The sequence below is a fragment of the Barbatula barbatula genome (genome assembly GCF_947034865.1).
Source record: "Barbatula barbatula genome assembly, chromosome: 6".
NCBI lineage: Eukaryota > Metazoa > Chordata > Actinopteri > Cypriniformes > Nemacheilidae > Barbatula > Barbatula barbatula.
Window position 1 is genome coordinate 26,342,154 of NC_136765.1, and position 20,930 is coordinate 26,363,083.

The following is a 20,930-nucleotide window of genomic DNA, read 5'->3' on the forward strand; positions in this document are numbered from 1 at the left end:
TATTCTTACACCCCTGAGAATGTTTTATGCGTGTCAGTTAGAATGGTACAAGTATATCTTTAAAGTTGAGATTAAACCGACAACACTCTTATAATTAATTGTATATATGTTAGGGGTGAAGCGGTACGTGTATTCGTACCCAACCGTCACGGTTAACATTCCGAATGAAGTCATCATTCCTATGCCCTACTCCCTTCAAAGGGCGGAGCCATTGGAGTTTAGACTTCGGAGTGAACAGTGCATGTGCGTGCCATTTATGAAGATGTTTGTAATGCACTTGGCAAAGGAAGAGACATAATTTCCTCATTATCTTCAGCTGGCGTGTACCCATGACAACGAAGCATTGTGTCCGTCAGCAGATGTTTTAATTACATAACTTAAGCATAAAACCTAACTGTTTGCATATAAACAATACATTGAATATTTTTAAAAGTTGTTTATATATTATGTAGCATATTTACATAAAACAGCGACATCAGAATATCTAGTTATTTGTTTGTTGTTTTTATACCTATGAAATTTTAATAAATAAGGGTATGATACCATAAAAACTATTAGCCTATAACTCAAAATTTCTAGTTCAACTTATCAGCAAGTAATAAAATAAGATCAAGTAATCAAAGAATGTGCAATATCACAGATAAATGTAATAAACATGTGGCTAACAGAGAATCATTGTGTGTCTTGCAGCCTTGCTTTGATTAAGCGCACTGGAGTCATTGATGCAGACAAACCCATCTCGACTCAGGTGCGAGTTCTGACGCTCAGCGAGGATTCGCCATATGAGACTCTACATTCTTTCATCAGTAATGCCGTTTCTCCGTACTTCAAATCCTACATTCGGGAGTCTGGCAAAGCAGACAGGTAACATCGCTGTTGACAGTGTTAATAAGGGATATAAACTTACAGCACGAGTGAAAATTTGTATAGACATTTATTTATTTATAAATAGAAATATGGTGCATGTGTGTGTGCGCCCTTAGAGATGGCGATAAGATGGCTCCGTCAGTGGAGAAGAAGATCGCAGAGCTGGAGATGGGGTTACTCCACCTTCAACAGAACATTGAGATCCCTGAGATCAGTCTGCTCATCAACCCCATCATCACAAACGTGGCCAAGCAGTGCTACGAGCGAGGAGAGAAACCCAAGGTCACTGACTTTGGTAATAAAGTGGAGGACCCGACCTTCCTGAACCAGCTGCAGTCTGGAGTCAATCGTTGGATCAGAGAGATCCAGAAGGTTTGCCAATGTTTCTTTAACTGTTGCCATCATGCATAAGACACTAAGGTCTGCTGTTGTTTACCTGTGGACGATTCCCCTCAAAGGTTACTAAACTGGACCGTGACCCTGCCTCTGGGACCGCCCTGCAGGAGATCAGCTTCTGGCTCAACCTTGAACGTGCCCTCAATCGTATACAGGAGAAGCGTGAGAGTCCGGAGGTCCTGCTCACCTTGGACATCCTGAAGCATGGCAAACGTTTTCATGCCACCGTCAGTTTCGACACAGACACCGGTGAGACGTCGTGCTGTGAACTGTCTTAAGTTCTATTTTGATGATGTCACTGTCTGATGTGTTTTTCTCCAGGTCTGAAGCAGGCCGTAGAGACCGTCAACGATTACAACCCTCTGATGAAGGATTTTCCCCTCAACGATCTTCTGTCAGCCACTGAACTCGACAAGATCCGGCAGGCGCTGGTGGCCATCTTCACCCACCTTCGCAAGATCCGAAACACCAAGTACCCCATCCAGCGTGCTTTACGTCTGGTGGAGGCCATCTCCAGAGACCTCAGCTCACAGCTCCTTAAAGTGCTGGGCACTCGTAAGCTCATGCATGTGGCCTACGAGGAGTTTGAAAAGGTACCCGGGGTGTTCGTGGTAAGACTTTGTTCTGCAGAAATGTACCTGTAGATGACGCCTCACGGTCCTCTGTCTTTTGCAGGTGATGGTGGCGTGTTTTGAAGTCTTCCAGACGTGGGAAGATGAGTATGAGAAACTTCAAGTGCTCCTGAGGGACATCGTGAAGAGAAAGAGAGAGGAGAACCTGAAGATGGTGTGGCGTCTCAGTCCTGCTCACCGCAAGCTTCAGGCCCGGTTGGATCACATGCGACGTTTCAGACGGCAACACGAGCAGCTGAGAGCCGTCATTGTTCGTGTACTGAGACCTCAGGTACAACAGCATCATACTTCTACTTAGCCAGAAGCATTTCGCTTAGGTCTTATTACCATATTTCATACTATTTTTAATGCACAACAGCATTATTTGTTTTATTATCTCGGAAACATGTTTTACTGCTGCCATTGTTTTACCAGATTTTTTAAAGAACATCATTTATTTTTGAAATTTTATAAAATAATGACAGGAAAAGCTACTTCCCCAGTTAAAAATCTTAATTTTTTAAAATTAAATAATTAACCTTTGGTGTTTTGTTCGATGATTCAAATAAAAATCTAAAAATTGTGCAATTATTCTGTTGAGTGCATATATCCCTAACATATCACTGAACATTGTGCCATCTAGTGGATTCTCCTGAATAACAGAGCGACCGCTTCATTCAGAACATCATTTGGCGAGTTATCTTTGTTTCCAGAGAGTCCGTGAGCTGTTTTAGTACTCGAAAAAGCGTGTGGTCTCATTTTTTATAAAGTGTTGAACTGAACAGCGTTCAGAAAATCCAGAGTCTGGAAGTTAAGACATCTATATGATATGCTTTATAACTACATTGTTATATTATACAGACACTAAAATAGACCATTCTGCGATTTAATTGCTTGAAACTATACAAATGGCCTATACTAACTATATAAATGCATTGAAGACTCGACTGAAAGCATACATTTAAATGAACTAAAACCACAGCATGCAGCGTTCACAAAACCTTTATTACATGTGTATTAAAGCGGACAAACTCTATATGAATGACGCAGATGCGTTATCTAGTGGCTGTGTATAGTATTCTCTTGAGGCCACAGTTTTCTTTACTTTTTGTGTTGAATTATTTAATGAATTACTGCTGATTACAATTAAAAGAAGGCCTTATATAAACTACTCAAGGGGTGCCATTTGTTAATGGCATCTTATTTGAGATATCTGCACAAAATATCAACCTACTTTATTAAATATTGTTTAGCTGACTGTTAAACTCATTTGAACTGATATTTCCAAAACTGACAGTCAGGATTGAGTAATTATGATAGTTTGTTTTTGTGTTGCATAGTGAAAAATATCGAATCATGTAGCATTTAATTAGTCACATTAAAAGAAAATGTTTGAGGGGGGGCTGGGGTTGGGCGAGGGTGCGTGCAGTCTTCCTTCTTTTTGTTGTCTTTGGCTTATCACAAGCCTGATTAGTGTGATCACACAGCGCATCTATGCTTTCTCTTTTGCAGGTGTCTGCGGTTCCCCAACATGCTACAGGTGAGACCACCGAGCCCCCTGACATGAAGGTTGCTGAGGTGCTATTCGATGCTGCGGACGCTAATGCTATCGAGGAAGTCAATCTGGCCTATGAAAATGTGAAAGAGGTTGATGGATTGGACGTCTCGAAGGAGGGAATGGAAGCCTGGGAGGCGGCTATGAAGCGCTATGACGAACGCATCGACCGCGTAGAGACCCGCATCACGGCGCGCCTGCGGGACCAGCTGGGCACAGCCAAGAATGCCAACGAGATGTTCCGCATATTCTCTCGCTTCAACGCTCTCTTTGTCCGCCCTCACATTCGCGGAGCCATCCGCGAGTACCAGACGCAGCTCATCCAGCGTGTCAAAGATGACATTGAGTCTCTGCACGATAAATTTAAGGTTCAGTACCCTCAGAGTCAGTCGTGTAAGATGAGCCACGTGCGAGATCTGCCGCCTGTATCCGGCTCCATTATCTGGGCTAAACAGATCGATCGGCAACTGACGGCCTACATGAAGCGCGTGGAGGATGTTCTTGGGAAGGGCTGGGAGAATCACGTCGAGGGTCTAAAGCTCAAGCAGGATGGCGACAGCTTCCGTGCCAAGCTTAACACGCAGGAGATTTTCGACGACTGGGCTAGAAAGGTGCAGCAACGCAATCTGGGAGTGTCTGGTCGCATTTTCACCATCGAGAACACACGTGCTCGTGGCCGCACCGGAATGGTGCTAAAGCTCAAAGTGAATTTCTTGCCAGAGATCATCACCCTCTCGAAGGAAGTGCGTAACTTAAAGTGGCTGAGTTTCCGTGTGCCGCTGGCCATCGTGAACAAAGCCCATCAGGCCAATCAGCTGTACCCATTTGCCATTTCGCTCATCGAGAGCGTCCGCACGTACGAGCGCACTTGTGAGAAGGTGGAGGAGAGGATGTCCATCTCGCTGCTGGTAGCCGGTCTGAAGAAAGAGGTGCAGGCTCTCATCACCGAGGGCATCTCTCTGGTCTGGGAGTCCTACAAACTCGACCCTTACGTACAGCGTCTGGCTGAAACGGTCTTTAACTTCCAAGAAAAGGTTGGCAACAACAAAATGCCCATACAGTACCAGTCTAGTCTTTGGACACACACACCTTGTTTATTATTAACTGGATAACACCAGTGTGACACACAAAGATGTATGGAAAATTGGTCATTACAAAATTCTTAAAATGTTAAAATGGTTTATTTAAGATTCTGTTGGGTTTAGAGATCTTTGTTCACAAAAGCTTTGTATGAAATGTAAACGTAGGTAAGATGTTGTTGGAGACTGAAATTATTTATGCATCAGTGGATCAGTCTTGTTGTGACCATGTTTCTCCTGACGGTGATGTAATGTGAATGTTTTATTCTCAGGTGGACGATCTCCTACTGATTGAAGAGAAGATTGATTTGGAGGTGCGATCTCTTGAAACCTGTATGTATGAAAACAAGACATTCACAGAGATCCTCAATCGCATTCAGAAGGCTGTGGATGACCTGAATCTACACTCCTACTCCAATCTGCCCATCTGGGTCAACAAACTGGACATCGAGGTGATTTGACATGGCTAACTAGTGTCACCTGACTTCACTCAAACGACCAACACATTTCATGTATACTTTCTCAATTGCAGATCGAGCGCATCCTGGGTGTGCGTCTGCAGGCGGGACTTAAGGCCTGGACGCAGGTTCTCAGAGGACAGATGGAGGACAAAGCCGATGTGGACATGGACACTGAAGCGCCTCAAGTCAGCCACAAACCTGGAGGAGAACCAAAGATCAAGGTACCACTGAAAAGACTCCACAGAGTGTCCAAAATCCTCAAAATACTTTTTTCTTTAAAGAATTTTGAATTGGAATCTCCACACTGAGCTTTCTGTCTAAACGAACAGAACATCATCCATGAATTAAGAATCACTAACCAAGTCATCTACCTGAACCCACCGATTGAAGACTGCCGCTACAGACTCTACCAAGAGATGTTCGCCTGGAAGATGGTCATCCTCTCTCTTCCCAGAATCCAGAGTCAGAGATATCAGGTCAGCACAACATTTACTCTCGATCACTCCGTCTGCGTGTGTCTGTGTGTGTTAACCTGTGATCTGTAACAGGTTGGTGTTCACTACGAGTTATCTGAGGAAGAGAAGTTCTATAGAAATGCTCTGACCAGAATGCCCGATGGTCCGGCTGCACTGGAGGAGGCTTATAATTCGGTGAAGGACAACGTCTCGGAGGTGGAGCAGTATGTCAAGGTGATGTTTCTTCCTTCCCCCGATTTACTTTTTCAACATTTAAAACCACGATCACATGCTGAATGATTCTGATTGGTCCATCATCAGGTGTGGCTGCAGTATCAGTGCCTGTGGGACATGCAGCCCGAGAACATTTATAACCGTCTCGGAGAAGACCTCACCAAGTGGCAGGCGCTGCTGGTACAGATCCGGAAAGCTCGTGGCACGTTTGACAATGCTGAAACCAGGAAAGAATTTGGACCTGTCATTATAGACTACGGCAAGGTCAGAAGCCATCTCATTTTAATCCAACGTTTCTGTCTGAACGATCACGTCAGCGGTGTTGCTGTAACCAGGTAATGTTGGTCATTTAGGTTCAGTCAAAGGTGAATCTGAAGTACGACTCGTGGCATAAGGAGGTCCTTAGTAAGTTTGGACAGATGTTGGGTAACAACATGCAGGACTTCCATTCTCAGATCTCGAAGGTTTGTGGGCAGCTCTTTCTGATTAAACACGCTGTGCCACGTTTGTCTGTGGGAGTTCGTCACAAGCTTCTGTTTGATCTTTTAGTCCCGTCAAGAACTGGAGCAGCATTCGGTGGACACAGCAAGCACCTCAGATGCCGTGACCTTCATCACATATGTGCAGACCCTCAAGCGCAAGATCAAGCAGTTTGAGAAGCAAGTAGATGTAAGTATGCTCTACTGTTAAGATTCTCAAGCTTATTTCAGTTAAGCAAAAATGATGGAAATGTTTTCCCCATGTAGCTGTTCCGCAATGGCCAGCGCCTTCTGGAAAAGCAACGTTTCCAGTTCCCTCCCTCATGGCTTTACATTGATAACATCGAGGGCGAGTGGGGCGCTTTCAGTGACATCATGAAACGCAAAGACACAGCCATTCAACAGCAGGTGGCCAACCTACAGATGAAGATCGTCCAAGAGGACCGTGCCGTTGAGAACCGCACCACAGACCTGCTGTCAGACTGGGAGAAAACCAAACCAGTGGCTGTACGTGACATGAATGAAATTAGCACGTACCGGCTAACGGCAGCTTTTGAGAGACTACTTGAGATCTTAACACAGTTCTCTGCTGTTTGTCGCTGTAGGGCAGTCTGCGTCCGGAGGAGGCGTTGCAGTCTCTCACCATCTACGAGGGCAAATTTGGCCGTCTGAAGGACGATCGAGAGAAGTGTGCAAGGGCCAAAGAAGCGTTGGAGCTGACAGACACAGGTCTTCTTAGCAGCAGCGAGGAGAGAGTACAGGTGACCAGATCAAAGACAAGCATGTTGGTTTTTGACCAGTTATAAGACAAGCATGTTATTTGTGTTTCATGTTTCTGGGGCATGTTTTTCAGGTCGCACTGGAGGAGCTGCAGGATCTAAAAGGTGTTTGGTCTGAGCTGTCGAAGGTCTGGGAGCAGATCGATCAGATGAAGGAGCAGCCTTGGGTCTCTGTGCAGCCACGCAAGGTGAGCGACACACTTTCCATCTTATTTCACACTACCATATCAGGGGGTTAGATTTACTGACTTCGCCCTCCTGTTCCTTACAGCTGCGTCAGAATTTAGACGGCCTCCTCAACCAGCTGAAGAACTTCCCGGCCCGTCTGCGACAGTATGCTTCATACGAGTATGTGCAGAGACTCCTCAAAGGATACATGAAGGTGAGCCACACCTCATGAGCAGGATGTTGGGTTTCACTCCATGAATGTTCACCAACGTCCATGTCAACGTCTTCATATGTGCTCTCCAGGTCAACATGTTAGTAATTGAGCTGAAGTCAGAGGCGCTGAAGGATCGTCACTGGAAGCAGTTAATGAAGCGTCTGCATGTCAACTGGGTTCTGTCAGAACTGAGCCTGGGTCAGATCTGGGACATTGACCTGCAGAAGAATGAGATGGTGGTGAAGGACGTGCTTCTGGTGGCTCAGGGAGAGATGGCGCTTGAGGAGTTTCTTAAACAGGTTCTATCATCGATCAGTCTCTCGCACATTCAGTCTATAAAGCTTTTGTGTGGAACGTGTGTGTGTGATCTTCAAACTGTTTCCTAAACTGCAGATTCGAGAGGTGTGGAACTCGTACGAGCTGGATCTGGTCAACTATCAGAATAAGTGCCGTCTGATCCGTGGTTGGGACGATCTGTTCAACAAAGTCAAGGAGCACATCAACAGTGTTTCTGCCATGAAGCTCTCTCCTTACTACAAGGTCTGAAATCTATTAATAAAACACTTTTGTTAAAGAGCCAGCCCAGACTGTTACTATAGCGACCAGAATCACTATCGGCCAACAGTTTTTTTTTAAATGTAAAATGCTGTCTTTAATTTTTGACTAATTGAAGAGGAAACAGATTACACCCACGTACTTTACGTTTCTTCTCTCTTTGTGTGCTGTCAGCCAGGTGACTGTAGTTACTGTAAAAAAAGTTGCTGTTTTCTCACAGAGCAATTACATAATTTCCTAGTCGGTAAAAATTGTTTTTATACATTTTCAACTTTATAAATCCAAATGATCACTATTTGTCACAGTGATGATTCGTGCCTAGAGATGTGACGTGGCAGTTTTTTACCACCGCGGTGGTTGGGAAATATATACAGTATCATGTAAATAATATATAAATAGCCTAACATTAGAACAAATATTCATATTATTTTATACAACAGTAATTTATGGTTCTCGAATCTGATTGGCTGAGAGCCATGCGATATTCCACCAGGATCCCCACGGCTACTGACTGTCGAACCGCTTCACTGTTTGCCACAAAACTAACTGGGACTATGCTGTCCTTGCAACTGTGTTGGCGTCACTCTGATGAAGTTAGATAGCAGCTAGAAAGCAAACAAGCCTGAATGTTTTCTTTTGTGATGCTTTCTAAAGAAGATATGAAATTACAAACTGCACATTCATTTGTTTGGTATAACGTTACATACCCGGGTTTTACCGAGCAGGCCGCACACGGATGCGCAAACGGAATCGTATTCCAATCATTTCTGTGTTAATGAAAAATATTTTATATAAAACCATCCACAACTGAAAGGCTACAAATATCAATCCTTATCACAGCTGTCATTCTTATTACACTTATATTCGTCACAGTGACATGCACTATATATCGCCGGTGGGAGTATATTACAATGGTAAAGTGCCATGGCACAGTCAATGAGGTATAAGAACTGTTTGGTTATCTGTATTCAACCAAACAAAGAACTGTATACAGGTTTGGATCAACTAGAGACGGAATTTATTTTTGGTTGAACTATCCCTGTAAGACTAGTTCGCATCTTGGGAAAGAAATGGTGTGTATACTCTGCTGTCTTGTCTGTAGGTGTTTGAGGAAGATGCCTTGAGCTGGGAGGATAAACTCAATCGCATTATGGCCCTGTTTGATGTGTGGATTGACGTGCAGCGCCGCTGGGTTTATCTGGAAGGAATTTTCACAGGAAGTGCAGACATCAAACACCTCCTTCCAGTGGAGACGCAGCGCTTTCAGAGGTAAGCATTACAACGCCTCCGTTACAAACACCTGCTGATGTGCTGAAATCTAACGTGCTGTGTGTCTACTTGAACAGCATCAGCACAGAGTTTCTGGCTTTGATGAAAAAGGTCACAAAGTCTCCACTGGTCATGGATGTGTTAAACATTCAAGGAGTTCAGAGGTCATTGGAAAGACTTGCTGATCTGCTCGGGAAGATCCAGAAAGCACTGGGAGAATATCTGGAGAGGGAGCGCTCATCATTCCCCAGGTTACACCACACAATATTTTGTTTTGCTTTCAAACTCTCAGAACACTTTCTCTACTCTTGAAGATCATTTAAACACGCCTAACAGAATGCATCTGTATTTCACACTTGTCTGTGAGTGTTGTGATGATGGAGGTCATTAATATGCTAAGGTTCTCTCCTGTAGGTTCTACTTTGTTGGTGATGAAGATCTGCTGGAGATCATTGGCAACAGTAAAAACGTGACTAAACTGCAGAAACACTTCAAGAAAATGTTTGCTGGGGTTTCCAGTATCCTACTGAACGATGACAACACAGAGGTGCTGGGAATTTCATCTCGAGAGGGAGAAGAGGTACAGAAAGTGTTTGAACTGTTTCTTGTTATATTCCAGGAGAGAAGTGTCAAAGTACAAACACAGTGTTGTTGTTGTTCTCTCATGTGTATGCGAATACGTATTTGCAGGTGCACTTCAAAACTCCAGTGTCCATCACTGAGCATCCCAAGATCAACGAGTGGCTGACGCTGGTAGAGCGCGAGATGAGAGTAACGCTGGCCAAACTGCTGGCTGAGTCCGTCACTGAGGTGGGCGCCTTCAACAGCGGCACCGGCATTGATCTGAGCACCTACATCCACTGGATTGACCAATATCAGGTGAACACCTTTCTGAAGACTACGTCCTTCTGAAGACTACGTCCTATAACAGAACCAGTGTGTCTTTAGCATGAACCATTCCATCTGTTCTCTTCATTCAGGCCCAGCTGGTGGTTCTGTCCACCCAGATCGACTGGTCAGAGAATGTGGAGAACGCTCTGACCACGATTGCAGGAGGAGGGAACATGGCTCCGCTTGAGGCCGTGCTGGCCAACGTGAGGGCGACGCTCAACCTGCTTGCCGACACGGTTTTGATGGAGCAGCCGCCGCTTCGCAGGAGGAAACTGGAGCATCTGGTCAGAATCTCATTGTGTCATCTGCAGATAGCGTGTGAATGTACAGAAAATGCTGCTACTCGACCAATCAGTGCAAACCCCTGACATGTACAAACATGAAGCATCAAATCAATTCAGCTTCCTCTCTGCTCACCGCTGCAGTAAATGTGTTCATCAGGTATAACAGAGATGAAAAACTGCTCTCTATGTTTTTAGATTACAGAGTTAGTCCACCAGAGAGACGTCACCAGAACTCTGATCAAGAACAATATTGACAACCCTAAATCGTTCGAGTGGCTCAGTCAGATGCGCTTCTACTTCGACCCCAAGCAGACGGACGTCCTGCAGCAGCTTTCTATTCAGATGGCCAACGCCAAGTTCAACTACGGCTTTGAGTACCTGGGCGTTCAGGACAAACTTGTTCAGACGCCCCTGACCGACCGCTGCTACCTCACCATGACGCAGGCTCTGGAGGCTCGTCTGGGAGGGTCACCCTTTGGTCAGTCCTGTTTTGGGTTGTTTGTTTTCTTAAGTCTAGTCTAGAATGACAGATGTTGACAGATGTGAGCGTTGATTCTTCTGCAGGTCCTGCTGGGACGGGGAAAACCGAGTCTGTCAAAGCTCTGGGTCACCAGCTGGGTCGTTTCGTGCTGGTCTTCAACTGTGACGAGACCTTTGACTTCCAGGTATGGAAGATGACTGGTTACGGTGAGAATGTGAACAGCTGATCTTGAATCACATCTTCATGTGCGTGTCTTTCAGGCAATGGGCCGCATCTTTGTGGGTCTGTGTCAGGTGGGAGCGTGGGGCTGTTTCGATGAGTTTAACCGTCTGGAGGAGCGCATGCTGTCTGCTGTGTCGCAGCAGGTTCAGTACATTCAGGTGGCGCTGAGAGAACACAGCAACCCCAACCGAGACCGTAGTATGTACTGCAATGACACACGTGACCATGAGCACCTCATGGACCTTCCTGTGTGAGTCATGCTGTGCATGTGTGTGTTTGTTCAGGTGTGCCCGTCACCACAGAGCTGCTGAACAAGCAGGTGAAGGTCAGTCCTGAGATGGCTATCTTCATCACCATGAATCCAGGTTATGCCGGACGTTCCAACCTGCCCGATAACCTGAAGAAGCTCTTCAGAAGTTTAGCCATGACCAAACCAGACCGGCAGCTGATCGCTCAGGTCATGCTGTACTCGCAGGGCTTCCGCACTGCCGAGATCCTCGCCAAGAAGATCGTCCCCTTCTTCAAGTACGTCTGTCTCCTGTCATGAAGGCAAACTGTGTCAAGTTTATTTATACAGCGCTTTTTACCATTTTCATTGTTACAAAGCAGCTGTTCAAGTAAACATATTTACTATAAGTAAAACATATCAGGTTATACAAGTGAAAACAAAAAAGGTGAAAAAGACAGACGCACACACACACACACACAACACTCCCGAAACGCACCAACACACACACACAGATGCACAGGGCCATCACCGAGAACCACACACAGAAGATAAGGAGAGAGAAACACAGGTCAAATATTAAACAGACTAACCATTTCTATATGCAGTGTTAATTAAATAAAACTTTTAATTCTTGCAGCTGACCCGGCCAGGCAAAACAGTATGCAAAGGGTGTCTGTATCGTGGCGCGTGTGTGTGCTGCAGCTGATGTTAGGCGTGACGCTTTCCTCTGCTTTCAGGCTGTGCGACGAGCAGCTGTCCTCTCAGTCTCACTACGACTTCGGTCTGCGTGCGCTGAAGAGCGTGCTGATCAGTGCCGGCAACGTGAAGAGAGAACGCATCCAGAAAATCAAACGAGAAAAGGGTGAACGAGGAGAAGAAGTGGATGAGAACGAGATTGCTGAGAACCTTCCGGAGCAGGAGGTAAAAAGCAGACACTGTACTCCTGAAAGATTTGGGTGTCTGTCCGATGGGTTTGAAGAGAAAATATGTCCACCGTGTTTCAGATTCTGATCCAGAGCGTTTGTGAGACCATGGTGCCGAAGCTGGTGGCTGAAGACATTCCACTGCTCTTCAGTCTGCTGTCAGATGTGTTCCCAGGCGTGCAGTACATGCGTGGAGAGATGACGGCTCTTCGAGAGGAGCTGAAGAAAGTCTGTGCAGAGATGTACCTCACTTACGGAGACGGCGACGATGTGGGTAGCATGTGGGTGGAGAAGGTATGAACTGTGTTATTTCTGCTCAAGCTTCCTGACGCTTTTACCTGTTTGTATTTCCTGCCAGGATATATTCTGCTTTTAAGTTGAGATCTGTCTTGTTCCTCTTTAGGTTCTGCAGCTGTATCAGATCACTCAGATCAATCACGGGCTGATGATGGTCGGCCCGTCGGGAAGCGGTAAGACAATGGCCTGGAGGGTTCTGCTCAAAGCTCTGGAGAGACTGGAGGGGGTGGAGGGTGTGCCTCACATCATCGACCCTAAAGCCATCAGCAAAGACCACCTGTACGGAACGCTGGACCCCAACACGCGCGAGTGGACCGATGGGCTCTTCACGCATGTGCTCAGGAAGTGAGTCCAGTCCTGTCGTACATGTCTCAATTCTAAGAACAATTCTATCTCACTGAGTTGGAGGGGTTTTGTGTGATCTAGTATAACCTGACACACGAGACCTTTGCGCGATTTCCCAAATTTTTGACAGATAATCTGTCTGGCACCCCGGTAGTAAAAATGTCATATATCTAGAGGGAAAAATCCAGAGATTAAGAAGTCAGACACGTTTTTTCTTTGTTGTTCCAAGAAAACGGAAAGAAGGAAATTTAAAAATTTTGTGTGTGTGTGTTTTATTCAGGATTATTGATAATGTTCGCGGAGAGCTACAGAAGAGGCAGTGGATCATCTTTGATGGCGATGTGGATCCTGAGTGGGTGGAGAATCTAAACTCTGTACTGGATGACAACAAACTCTTGACCCTGCCCAACGGAGAGCGTCTCAGCCTGCCGCCGAACGTACGAAAGCACTTAAACTCAAGAACAAATTTTCTCTTCAGTGTGCATTTGTGTGTCATGATTATGATGTCACTGCTGTCATCACACAGGTGCGCATCATGTTTGAGGTGCAGGACCTGAAATACGCCACGCTGGCCACAGTCTCTCGCTGTGGCATGGTTTGGTTTAGTGAGGACGTTCTCAGCACGGACATGATCTTCAATAATTTCCTGGCGCGTCTGCGCAGCATCCCACTGGATGAGGGTGAGGACGAGGCCCTGCGCATGAGAAAGATTACGGAAGATGAGAGCGACGAGTCTGCATCGCCTATGCTGCAGGTGCGTCAGAACACTTCAATTGGAGAGAATGTCATCCCCAGTGCTGGGTCGTCTTATAAAACGTATCACGACTCAGGACCTCGGAATGCACTGAGAAATAAACATGCATTTTCCTGTGCAGTTGTTTATCTGTGTGTCAGGGTTTATAGCTCAGTGTGTGTAAAACCCATAGATCCAGAGAGACGCCGCTGCCGTACTCCAGCCATATTTCACCTCTACGGGACTGGTGATCAAAGCCCTTGAACACGCTTCAAAGATGGAGCACATCATGGACTTCACGCGGCTGCGCTCGCTGGGCTCACTCTTCTCCATGCTGCATCAGGCCTGTCGCAACGTTGCCCTGTACAACAACAACCACCCTGATTTCCCCATGCCCATTGACCAGCTGGAGAAATACATGCAGGTATGTGTGGAAATCATGTGAGACCGTTCGCCTGCTGTGAGAGATTTGTGTACTCGACTCTTTTTTTTTATGTTGTACAGAAATATCTCATCTATGCTGTCCTGTGGTCCTTCTCGGGTGACAGTAGACTGAAGATGAGGGCGGAGCTCGGAGAATACATTCGCCGGATCACAACCGTGTCGCTGCCTTCTGCGCCAAACGTGCCCATCATCGACTATGAGGTGTGAACGGACACCCAGCTTGTGTTGAATTCTTTAAATGTGTTATTTAACTGTGAAATTTGTCAGGTGTCCATCACGGGAGAGTGGCAGTCCTGGCAGGGTAAGGTGCCCCAGATCGAGGTGGAGACGCACAAGGTGGCATCACCTGACGTGGTTGTGCCCACTCTGGATACGGTGCGTCACGAAGCTCTTCTTTACACCTGGCTGGCGGAACACAAGCCCCTGGTTCTGTGTGGCCCGCCGGGCTCCGGTAAAACCATGACCCTCTTCAGTGCCCTCAGAGCCCTACCAGACATGGAGGTGAGGACTCTAGAACCACCTGGGGGACTGGGTTACATCATAGGAAGAAGTTCTGGGTTTACAGAAGAATGTGTCTCATTGATTCTCTGTGATGATGATAATGTGTTTGTGATTTTTTTCCATCAGGTCGTGGGTTTGAACTTCTCTAGTGCCACAACTCCAGAGCTTGTTCTCAAGACATTTGATCATTACTGCGAGTACCGCAGGACTCCTAATGGTGTGGTTTTGGCTCCGGTGCAGCTTGGCAAATGGCTTGTGCTCTTTTGTGACGAAATCAACCTGCCCGACATGGACAAATACAGCACGCAGCGGGTCATCTCCTTCATCAGACAGGTCTGATTTCAGCAGCTCAGTGTCTTTGTCTGGTCATGACAATAATGTTAACACAACATTTGTCTGCTGTAGATGGTCGAGCACGGTGGCTTCTATCGCACAATAGATCAGACGTGGGTGAAACTCGAGCGGATCCAGTTTGTTGGAGCCTGTAACCCCCCCACAGACCCGGGCAGGAAGCCTCTGTCTCACAGGTGCACCTGACATGTGATCATCACTTTTTCCAAACCGTTTAATGATGTTCAAGGGATGTCATGAGTGCGTGTGACTGTGTGCAGGTTCCTGCGCCACGTGCCAGTTGTGTATGTCGACTATCCTGGCCCCGCCTCTCTTACTCAGATCTATGGCACCTTCAACCGAGCCATGCTCAGACTCATCCCATCACTCCGCACCTTCGCTGAGCCACTCACTGCTGCCATGGTGGAGTTCTACACCATGTCTCAGGTTTGTGTATACAAAAGCAACTATCTCAATTTTATCTATATTACATATGACACCCGATGCCAGAGTCATGGGGTGATCTCCACAAAATTATATTTGGCATATGGTTTAGGTGAAAGTGAATAAATGTATTTCACACTAGTCAAGATAGACATTCATTTGTGACCAACGCTGAAACCATGCCTCATGTCAACAGGAGCGCTTCACTCAAGACACACAACCTCACTACATCTACTCCCCGAGAGAGATGACCCGCTGGGTCAGAGGAATCTTTGAAGCTTTACGGCCCCTGGAGACATTGCCTGTGGAGGGTCTCATTCGTATCTGGGCGCACGAAGCTCTGCGACTCTTCCAGGATCGGTGAGTTGAAAATGAGCGTTGATTATTGTTGTGAAAGTACACGATGGATGAACGAATGCTCTTGTCAGATTGGTGGAGGATGAGGAGAGACGGTGGACTGATGAGAACATCGACACCGTGGCCCTCAAACACTTCCCCAATATTGACCGGGAAAAAGCCCTTAACCGACCGATCCTGTACAGCAACTGGCTGTCGAAGGTGAGTGGAGTCACTGAACACTTCCGGACGACACCCGTGAACACCGTTAACCTGCTCTTCTTCTACTGCTGTTCTCCTGTAGGACTATGTTCCCGTGGAGCAGGAGGAGCTGCGTGATTACGTGAAGGCCAGACTGAAAGTGTTCTACGAGGAGGAGCTGGATGTTCCTCTGGTGCTCTTTAATGAGGTTCTGGATCACGTGCTGAGAATTGACAGGTGCAGAGAGTTAGCATGAATGCTGTTTCACCCTGTTGACTGTCACTGACGCTTTACCGATGGTCTCTCTAGAATCTTCCGTCAGCCGCAGGGTCATCTGCTTCTGATCGGTGTCAGCGGCGCTGGAAAGACGACACTCTCTCGGTTTGTGGCTTGGATGAACGGACTTAGTGTCTATCAGATTAAGGTACACATTTACCTCCTTACACTGAAAACACCCAGAATGCATGCTGTCTTCAGATGTTTTAGGGTTTTGTCCCTGTCATCACAGGTCCACAGAAAATACACCGGTGAGGACTTCGATGAAGACCTGCGGACGGTCCTGCGTCGCTCTGGATGCAAGAACGAGAAGATCGCCTTCATTATGGATGAGTCTAACGTGCTGGACTCTGGCTTTCTGGAGCGCATGAACACACTGCTGGCCAACGGAGAGGTGCATCACGTGATTGAATGATCAATGCTCAGTTCATGTGTGTTCTTGTGAGTCCTGAAGTGCGTGTGTGCTGCTTTAGGTGCCCGGGCTGTTTGAGGGCGATGAATATGCTACCCTGATGACCCAGTGCAAAGAAGGAGCGCAGAAAGAGGGCCTGATGTTGGACACGCATGAGGAGCTTTACAAATGGTTCACTAGTCAGGTGATCAGGAACCTGCATGTGGTCTTCACCATGAACCCATCATCAGAGGGTCTGAAGGACCGCGCGGCAACATCACCTGCTCTCTTCAACAGGTGTGATCTCGAGTGGCTTTTTTCTTTAATTTGGGTTTTTTAGTGTGTTTGCATGTTGGCTGTACTGATGTATGGTGGTTTTTCTGCAGGTGTGTGTTGAACTGGTTTGGTGATTGGTCCACTGAGGCACTCTACCAGGTGGGCAAAGAGTTCACCAGCAAGATGGACCTAGAGAAGCCCAACTACAAAGTTCCTGACTACATGCCCATAGTGTATGACAAACTGCCCCAGCCACCTACCCACCGCGGGGCCATTGTCAACGGCTGCGTCTTTGTTCATCAGACGCTGCATCAGGTGAGAAAAGCGCTAGCATGTGTCTCGTTTACAGAACATTGAGAAAGGTCGTGAGTGTCCTCTGACTCTCTGCTTCAGGCTAACAACCGTCTGGCCAAGCGTGGTGGACGCACAATGGCCATCACCCCGCGCCATTACTTGGACTTCATCAACCACTATGCCAACTTGTTCAATGAGAAACGCAGCGAGCTGGAAGAGCAGCAGATGCACCTCAACGTTGGTCTGCGCAAAATCAAAGAGACCGTAGATCAGGTCTGCACAAACACGCATTTAGGCTGATAGGTGCCGAGAAAATAAGTCACGTGTTACATGAGCGTGTTATCGTGTGCATCTCAGGTGGAGGAGCTGCGGCGAGATCTGCGCATCAAGAGTCAAGAGCTGGAGGTGAAGAACGCTGCCGCCAACGACAAACTCAAGAAGATGGTGAAAGACCAGCAGGAAGCTGAGAAGAAAAAAGTAAGATGAGGGATTCCATCCTCTAGATCAGCTAGATGTTGTTCTCAAAATACTCCTGTAACTTTCTGCTTTGGGTGAACAGGTCATGAGTCAAGAGATACAGGAATCAGTTTACAAGCAGCAGGAAGGGATTAAAGACAAGCAGTTGAGAGTGAAGGAGGATTTAGATAAAGTGGAGCCGGCCGTCGTCGAGGCTCAGAACGGTACGTGTTCTCACTCCAGCGAGATGTTGCCTTCCACTGTGGTTTCCCTGTCACTGCTTCTGGTGTTTTCTGTCACTCTTCTGTCTGATTTACATTTGAGAGAATCTGATCACAGTAAATGCACCGAGAAAGTTCAGGTTTCTGCTTCAAAGGAAATATTCACCTTTGCATATATGGACAGGAATGTGTCTTGCTATATTTTAAGTGTATGTAAAATGTTAAAATGTGAACATCTTCAGTGACACAATCATGCAATATTTCAATGAATCACATGAGAACTGTGCTTCTTAATCCCACAGCACGTTCATTATCAGACACAGCCTAAAAATGCAACAAAATACAATAAAAGGAAGGTTCTTCTCATGAAGAGTAAACTCGAGATACTATAGCCAAAAATGCAAACCAGTATACATTTCTTTGTTCTGATTAATGAGTAATTCTATTAGAATGAGCAGTTATTCAGTTAATTAGCATTAGACATTTCTGGGACATCATCATCGGCTACCATAGTAGGGAAAATGGTAATCAAGTTTGCTTTCCTCATCGAATATCTCATTTTGTGTTCAACCACAACTAAACATTTTCCTGCTATGGTGCTAGTCAATGATGTCCCAGAAATGTCAGTCGCTAACATCAATATATGTCTTCGTGTTCATCAGAAGAAAGACCTTTATACAGGTTTGGAACAACACATTTTTGAGTGGAGTATCACTTTAATTTTAATGGCAGATGCAGGTCAGACAATCGTCGACTGAGAAACGTTTGTAAAAGGGTGAAGGTGGGTCTCCAATATCAGGGTTAAGATGCACTGCATTGGTGAATGTTTGCTTCCATCCGACTGTTTCTGCTTTGACGTCTCTTCTGTACATGTTTGTTGTGTCCGTTAACTGCGTCTCTGCTCTTTTCCTGTCTTTGCTTGTGACTCGATTAGCTGTTAAATCTATTAAGAAGCAACACTTAGTGGAGGTGCGATCGATGGCCAACCCGCCGGCGGCAGTCAAACTGGCTCTGGAATCCATCTGCCTGCTGCTGGGCGAGAGCACCACCGACTGGAAACAGATTCGCTCCATCATAATGCGCGAGAACTTCATCCCCACTATTGTGAACTTTTCTGCTGATGAGATCAGGTGATTGATGTGTTTGGTGTGGAGCAGCGGCTGTAGTGTTTAAAGGCAGGTGGGTGGGTTAGGGAGGGGAGTGTTGAGAGTCAGTAAAGGTCAGGCTAACTGCTGATAGCAAAAGCGAGCCGAGTACTCTGGTTAGCGCGTAACGTTCCCTCTTTTCAGCACCGCAGCTGTTCTGCTCCCACCACACAAACCGTTTATCCTCCATGATCCTAAACCCCCCACCCCTCCATTCCCTCTCCAGCCGTCAGCTCTATAAAGAAACAGCATCTTGTTGAAGTACGTGCTATGGCCAACCCCCCCGCAGCGGTTAAACTGGCTCTAGAGTCCATCTGCCTCCTGCTGGGGGAGGAGACCAGTGACTGGAAAAAGATCAGACAAGTTATTATCAGAGACAATTTCATCTCCAGCATAGTCAACTTTGTCTCGGAGGACACGAGGTATCATCTCCATTCATACACTCATTTCCACACACGTGTAGCTGTCGGGTATCTTACAGAATGGCAGTTAGTGTAGCTGATATGGAGGCCGTTTACACTTACATGACAACACCGTTTTAGGGGACTGAAAACGCAAACTTTTTAAAAACGGGTCTCAAAGTGCAAGTTTTTAGAAAACAGCGCAATAATCGTTTATGTTTTAACTCTGAAGGCGGCGTTTTCCAAAAACGATGATGTCATACGCATGGGTATAAAGCTTTTAGTCTGAAAGCAAGCATTTGTCCCAAAACAATAATGACGGCCTCCATGCTGCCTGGTTGTACCGCGTGAAATACTTATTATCATTTCGGCAGCAAAAAGTCAATTTACTGCACCACTTCAACCAGCGGAGACATAGTATTTATATACACAAACTTTAAACGCTCATTATTCCACTGATTTTTCCATCGATTAATAGAGTATTCAGATAAATATACAAGTGAAAATAAGACGGGTCTCTTTAAATGAACAACTAATTTGTTCCCTTTTAGGAAAAATTACATTTTTATAGCTGGAATTGCTTACATTAATATTTGTGAAAATTAAACCCATTTAGCACATTGTATTGCCATACTGTATTACATTAAAAATGCAAAATAGCACAAATATATAAATAAGAAACATGAATAAAAATAGAAACACGCATTTCGTTTATCTAAATTAATTTTAGTTTCTCTTTTTTTAATATACACTAATATATTTGTCCACGTGAAATACTGTGGTTAACTGGACTTTTATTTTGGTAGGTTTTCGGAAGAGTCTTATTTTTTAGTGCGTCTGTTTCGTCACTCTAACTATAAAATGTTCGTGAAATTAACTCTTAGAGTAACTCATAAAGCGCAGACACATTCACGAGCATCACGCATGTAGCACGTTAAACTGTGCAGAACAGACAGGATTCAGCATCCACAAGTCCGCAAAATAGACTAAAACCAAGAAAAATATGAGGTTTACCGTTTCTATAAGCCATCACTTATTCCTCAGCATGACAATGTAGACCTATTCACACAGGATTAATATAACCTGAGGACCTCAAGTCATTTGTAATAATTGCAGAGGTTGTCTGTGATCATAATCCTGTGCGAATCGCCATGTTTGTTATGTGTAAAGTAAAAATTCCTCCCTCAAATAACCTACCATATTTTGACGAATGCCCAGGTCCTGTGATAATATTAGTCCTGTGGGAATCGGCATCTCTGTGATTTTGGTGGGCACAAATATAATTTAAGATTTAATCCATCGTTTTTGAATAACGGCGGCTGTGTTGAAGTGTTTTGATATTATTTTGGGTGGGGTGCTGGTTCATATGCATACCTGCCAACACTGTCGTATATGGGAAATAAGTCCTGTAAATTTGAGTAAAATCACAGGCTTCACTTATCCTGTGTGAATGCGCCACATGAAATACAGACGTGGGGAGGTCACTTCTAAATCACATGAGGTCCCCAGATAATACTGATCCCGTGCGGAAAGGGTTTGTGCCGTGTGAACAGACAAAGTGCGTGTGTGTTACGGAGACTTGAGAGTCCTGTAACATGTATAGAGTTTAGCGGGCTGTGGTCTGTGGGGTACTGAAGTTAAATTAAATGATTAAACCAAGCTTTGAGGAAACAAAAATGTCAAAAAA

General features: G+C 45.6%; 1 protein-coding gene across 4 annotated transcripts in view; it reads left to right on the forward strand.

The window, feature by feature from the left end:
- dync1h1 (dynein, cytoplasmic 1, heavy chain 1) overlaps positions 1 to 20,930 on the forward strand; it is a 29,637-nt gene that overhangs the window by 1,042 nt on the left and 7,665 nt on the right. For 2 of the 4 annotated variants that reach the window (XM_079458550.1, XM_079458552.1), the window contains exons 3-52: positions 691 to 864; positions 984 to 1,239; positions 1,326 to 1,512; positions 1,585 to 1,856; positions 1,939 to 2,166; positions 3,387 to 4,463; positions 4,781 to 4,960; positions 5,041 to 5,190; positions 5,299 to 5,445; positions 5,518 to 5,658; positions 5,746 to 5,922; positions 6,012 to 6,122; positions 6,208 to 6,327; positions 6,405 to 6,644; positions 6,743 to 6,898; positions 6,991 to 7,104; positions 7,188 to 7,298; positions 7,388 to 7,597; positions 7,692 to 7,838; positions 8,956 to 9,122; positions 9,200 to 9,373; positions 9,537 to 9,702; positions 9,813 to 10,001; positions 10,103 to 10,297; positions 10,493 to 10,775; positions 10,862 to 10,962; positions 11,039 to 11,198; positions 11,285 to 11,525; positions 11,967 to 12,150; positions 12,234 to 12,446; positions 12,556 to 12,794; positions 13,075 to 13,231; positions 13,321 to 13,548; positions 13,721 to 13,951; positions 14,032 to 14,172; positions 14,239 to 14,472; positions 14,599 to 14,805; positions 14,878 to 14,999; positions 15,084 to 15,249; positions 15,443 to 15,606; positions 15,675 to 15,804; positions 15,887 to 16,020; positions 16,093 to 16,207; positions 16,292 to 16,453; positions 16,533 to 16,747; positions 16,837 to 17,041; positions 17,120 to 17,293; positions 17,378 to 17,497; positions 17,580 to 17,700; positions 18,632 to 18,827. In XM_079458550.1, coding sequence (XP_079314676.1) covers positions 691 to 864; positions 984 to 1,239; positions 1,326 to 1,512; positions 1,585 to 1,856; positions 1,939 to 2,166; positions 3,387 to 4,463; positions 4,781 to 4,960; positions 5,041 to 5,190; positions 5,299 to 5,445; positions 5,518 to 5,658; positions 5,746 to 5,922; positions 6,012 to 6,122; positions 6,208 to 6,327; positions 6,405 to 6,644; positions 6,743 to 6,898; positions 6,991 to 7,104; positions 7,188 to 7,298; positions 7,388 to 7,597; positions 7,692 to 7,838; positions 8,956 to 9,122; positions 9,200 to 9,373; positions 9,537 to 9,702; positions 9,813 to 10,001; positions 10,103 to 10,297; positions 10,493 to 10,775; positions 10,862 to 10,962; positions 11,039 to 11,198; positions 11,285 to 11,525; positions 11,967 to 12,150; positions 12,234 to 12,446; positions 12,556 to 12,794; positions 13,075 to 13,231; positions 13,321 to 13,548; positions 13,721 to 13,951; positions 14,032 to 14,172; positions 14,239 to 14,472; positions 14,599 to 14,805; positions 14,878 to 14,999; positions 15,084 to 15,249; positions 15,443 to 15,606; positions 15,675 to 15,804; positions 15,887 to 16,020; positions 16,093 to 16,207; positions 16,292 to 16,453; positions 16,533 to 16,747; positions 16,837 to 17,041; positions 17,120 to 17,293; positions 17,378 to 17,497; positions 17,580 to 17,700; positions 18,632 to 18,827 — 9,732 coding nt within the window. Of the gene's footprint in view, positions 1 to 690; positions 865 to 983; positions 1,240 to 1,325; positions 1,513 to 1,584; positions 1,857 to 1,938; positions 2,167 to 3,386; positions 4,464 to 4,780; positions 4,961 to 5,040; positions 5,191 to 5,298; positions 5,446 to 5,517; positions 5,659 to 5,745; positions 5,923 to 6,011; positions 6,123 to 6,207; positions 6,328 to 6,404; positions 6,645 to 6,742; positions 6,899 to 6,990; positions 7,105 to 7,187; positions 7,299 to 7,387; positions 7,598 to 7,691; positions 7,839 to 8,955; positions 9,123 to 9,199; positions 9,374 to 9,536; positions 9,703 to 9,812; positions 10,002 to 10,102; positions 10,298 to 10,492; positions 10,776 to 10,861; positions 10,963 to 11,038; positions 11,199 to 11,284; positions 11,526 to 11,966; positions 12,151 to 12,233; positions 12,447 to 12,555; positions 12,795 to 13,074; positions 13,232 to 13,320; positions 13,549 to 13,720; positions 13,952 to 14,031; positions 14,173 to 14,238; positions 14,473 to 14,598; positions 14,806 to 14,877; positions 15,000 to 15,083; positions 15,250 to 15,442; positions 15,607 to 15,674; positions 15,805 to 15,886; positions 16,021 to 16,092; positions 16,208 to 16,291; positions 16,454 to 16,532; positions 16,748 to 16,836; positions 17,042 to 17,119; positions 17,294 to 17,377; positions 17,498 to 17,579; positions 17,701 to 18,631; positions 18,828 to 19,068; positions 19,265 to 20,930 lie in introns of all 4 variants that reach the window. The other 2 variants (XM_079458551.1, XM_079458553.1) reach the window with 1 other exon arrangement.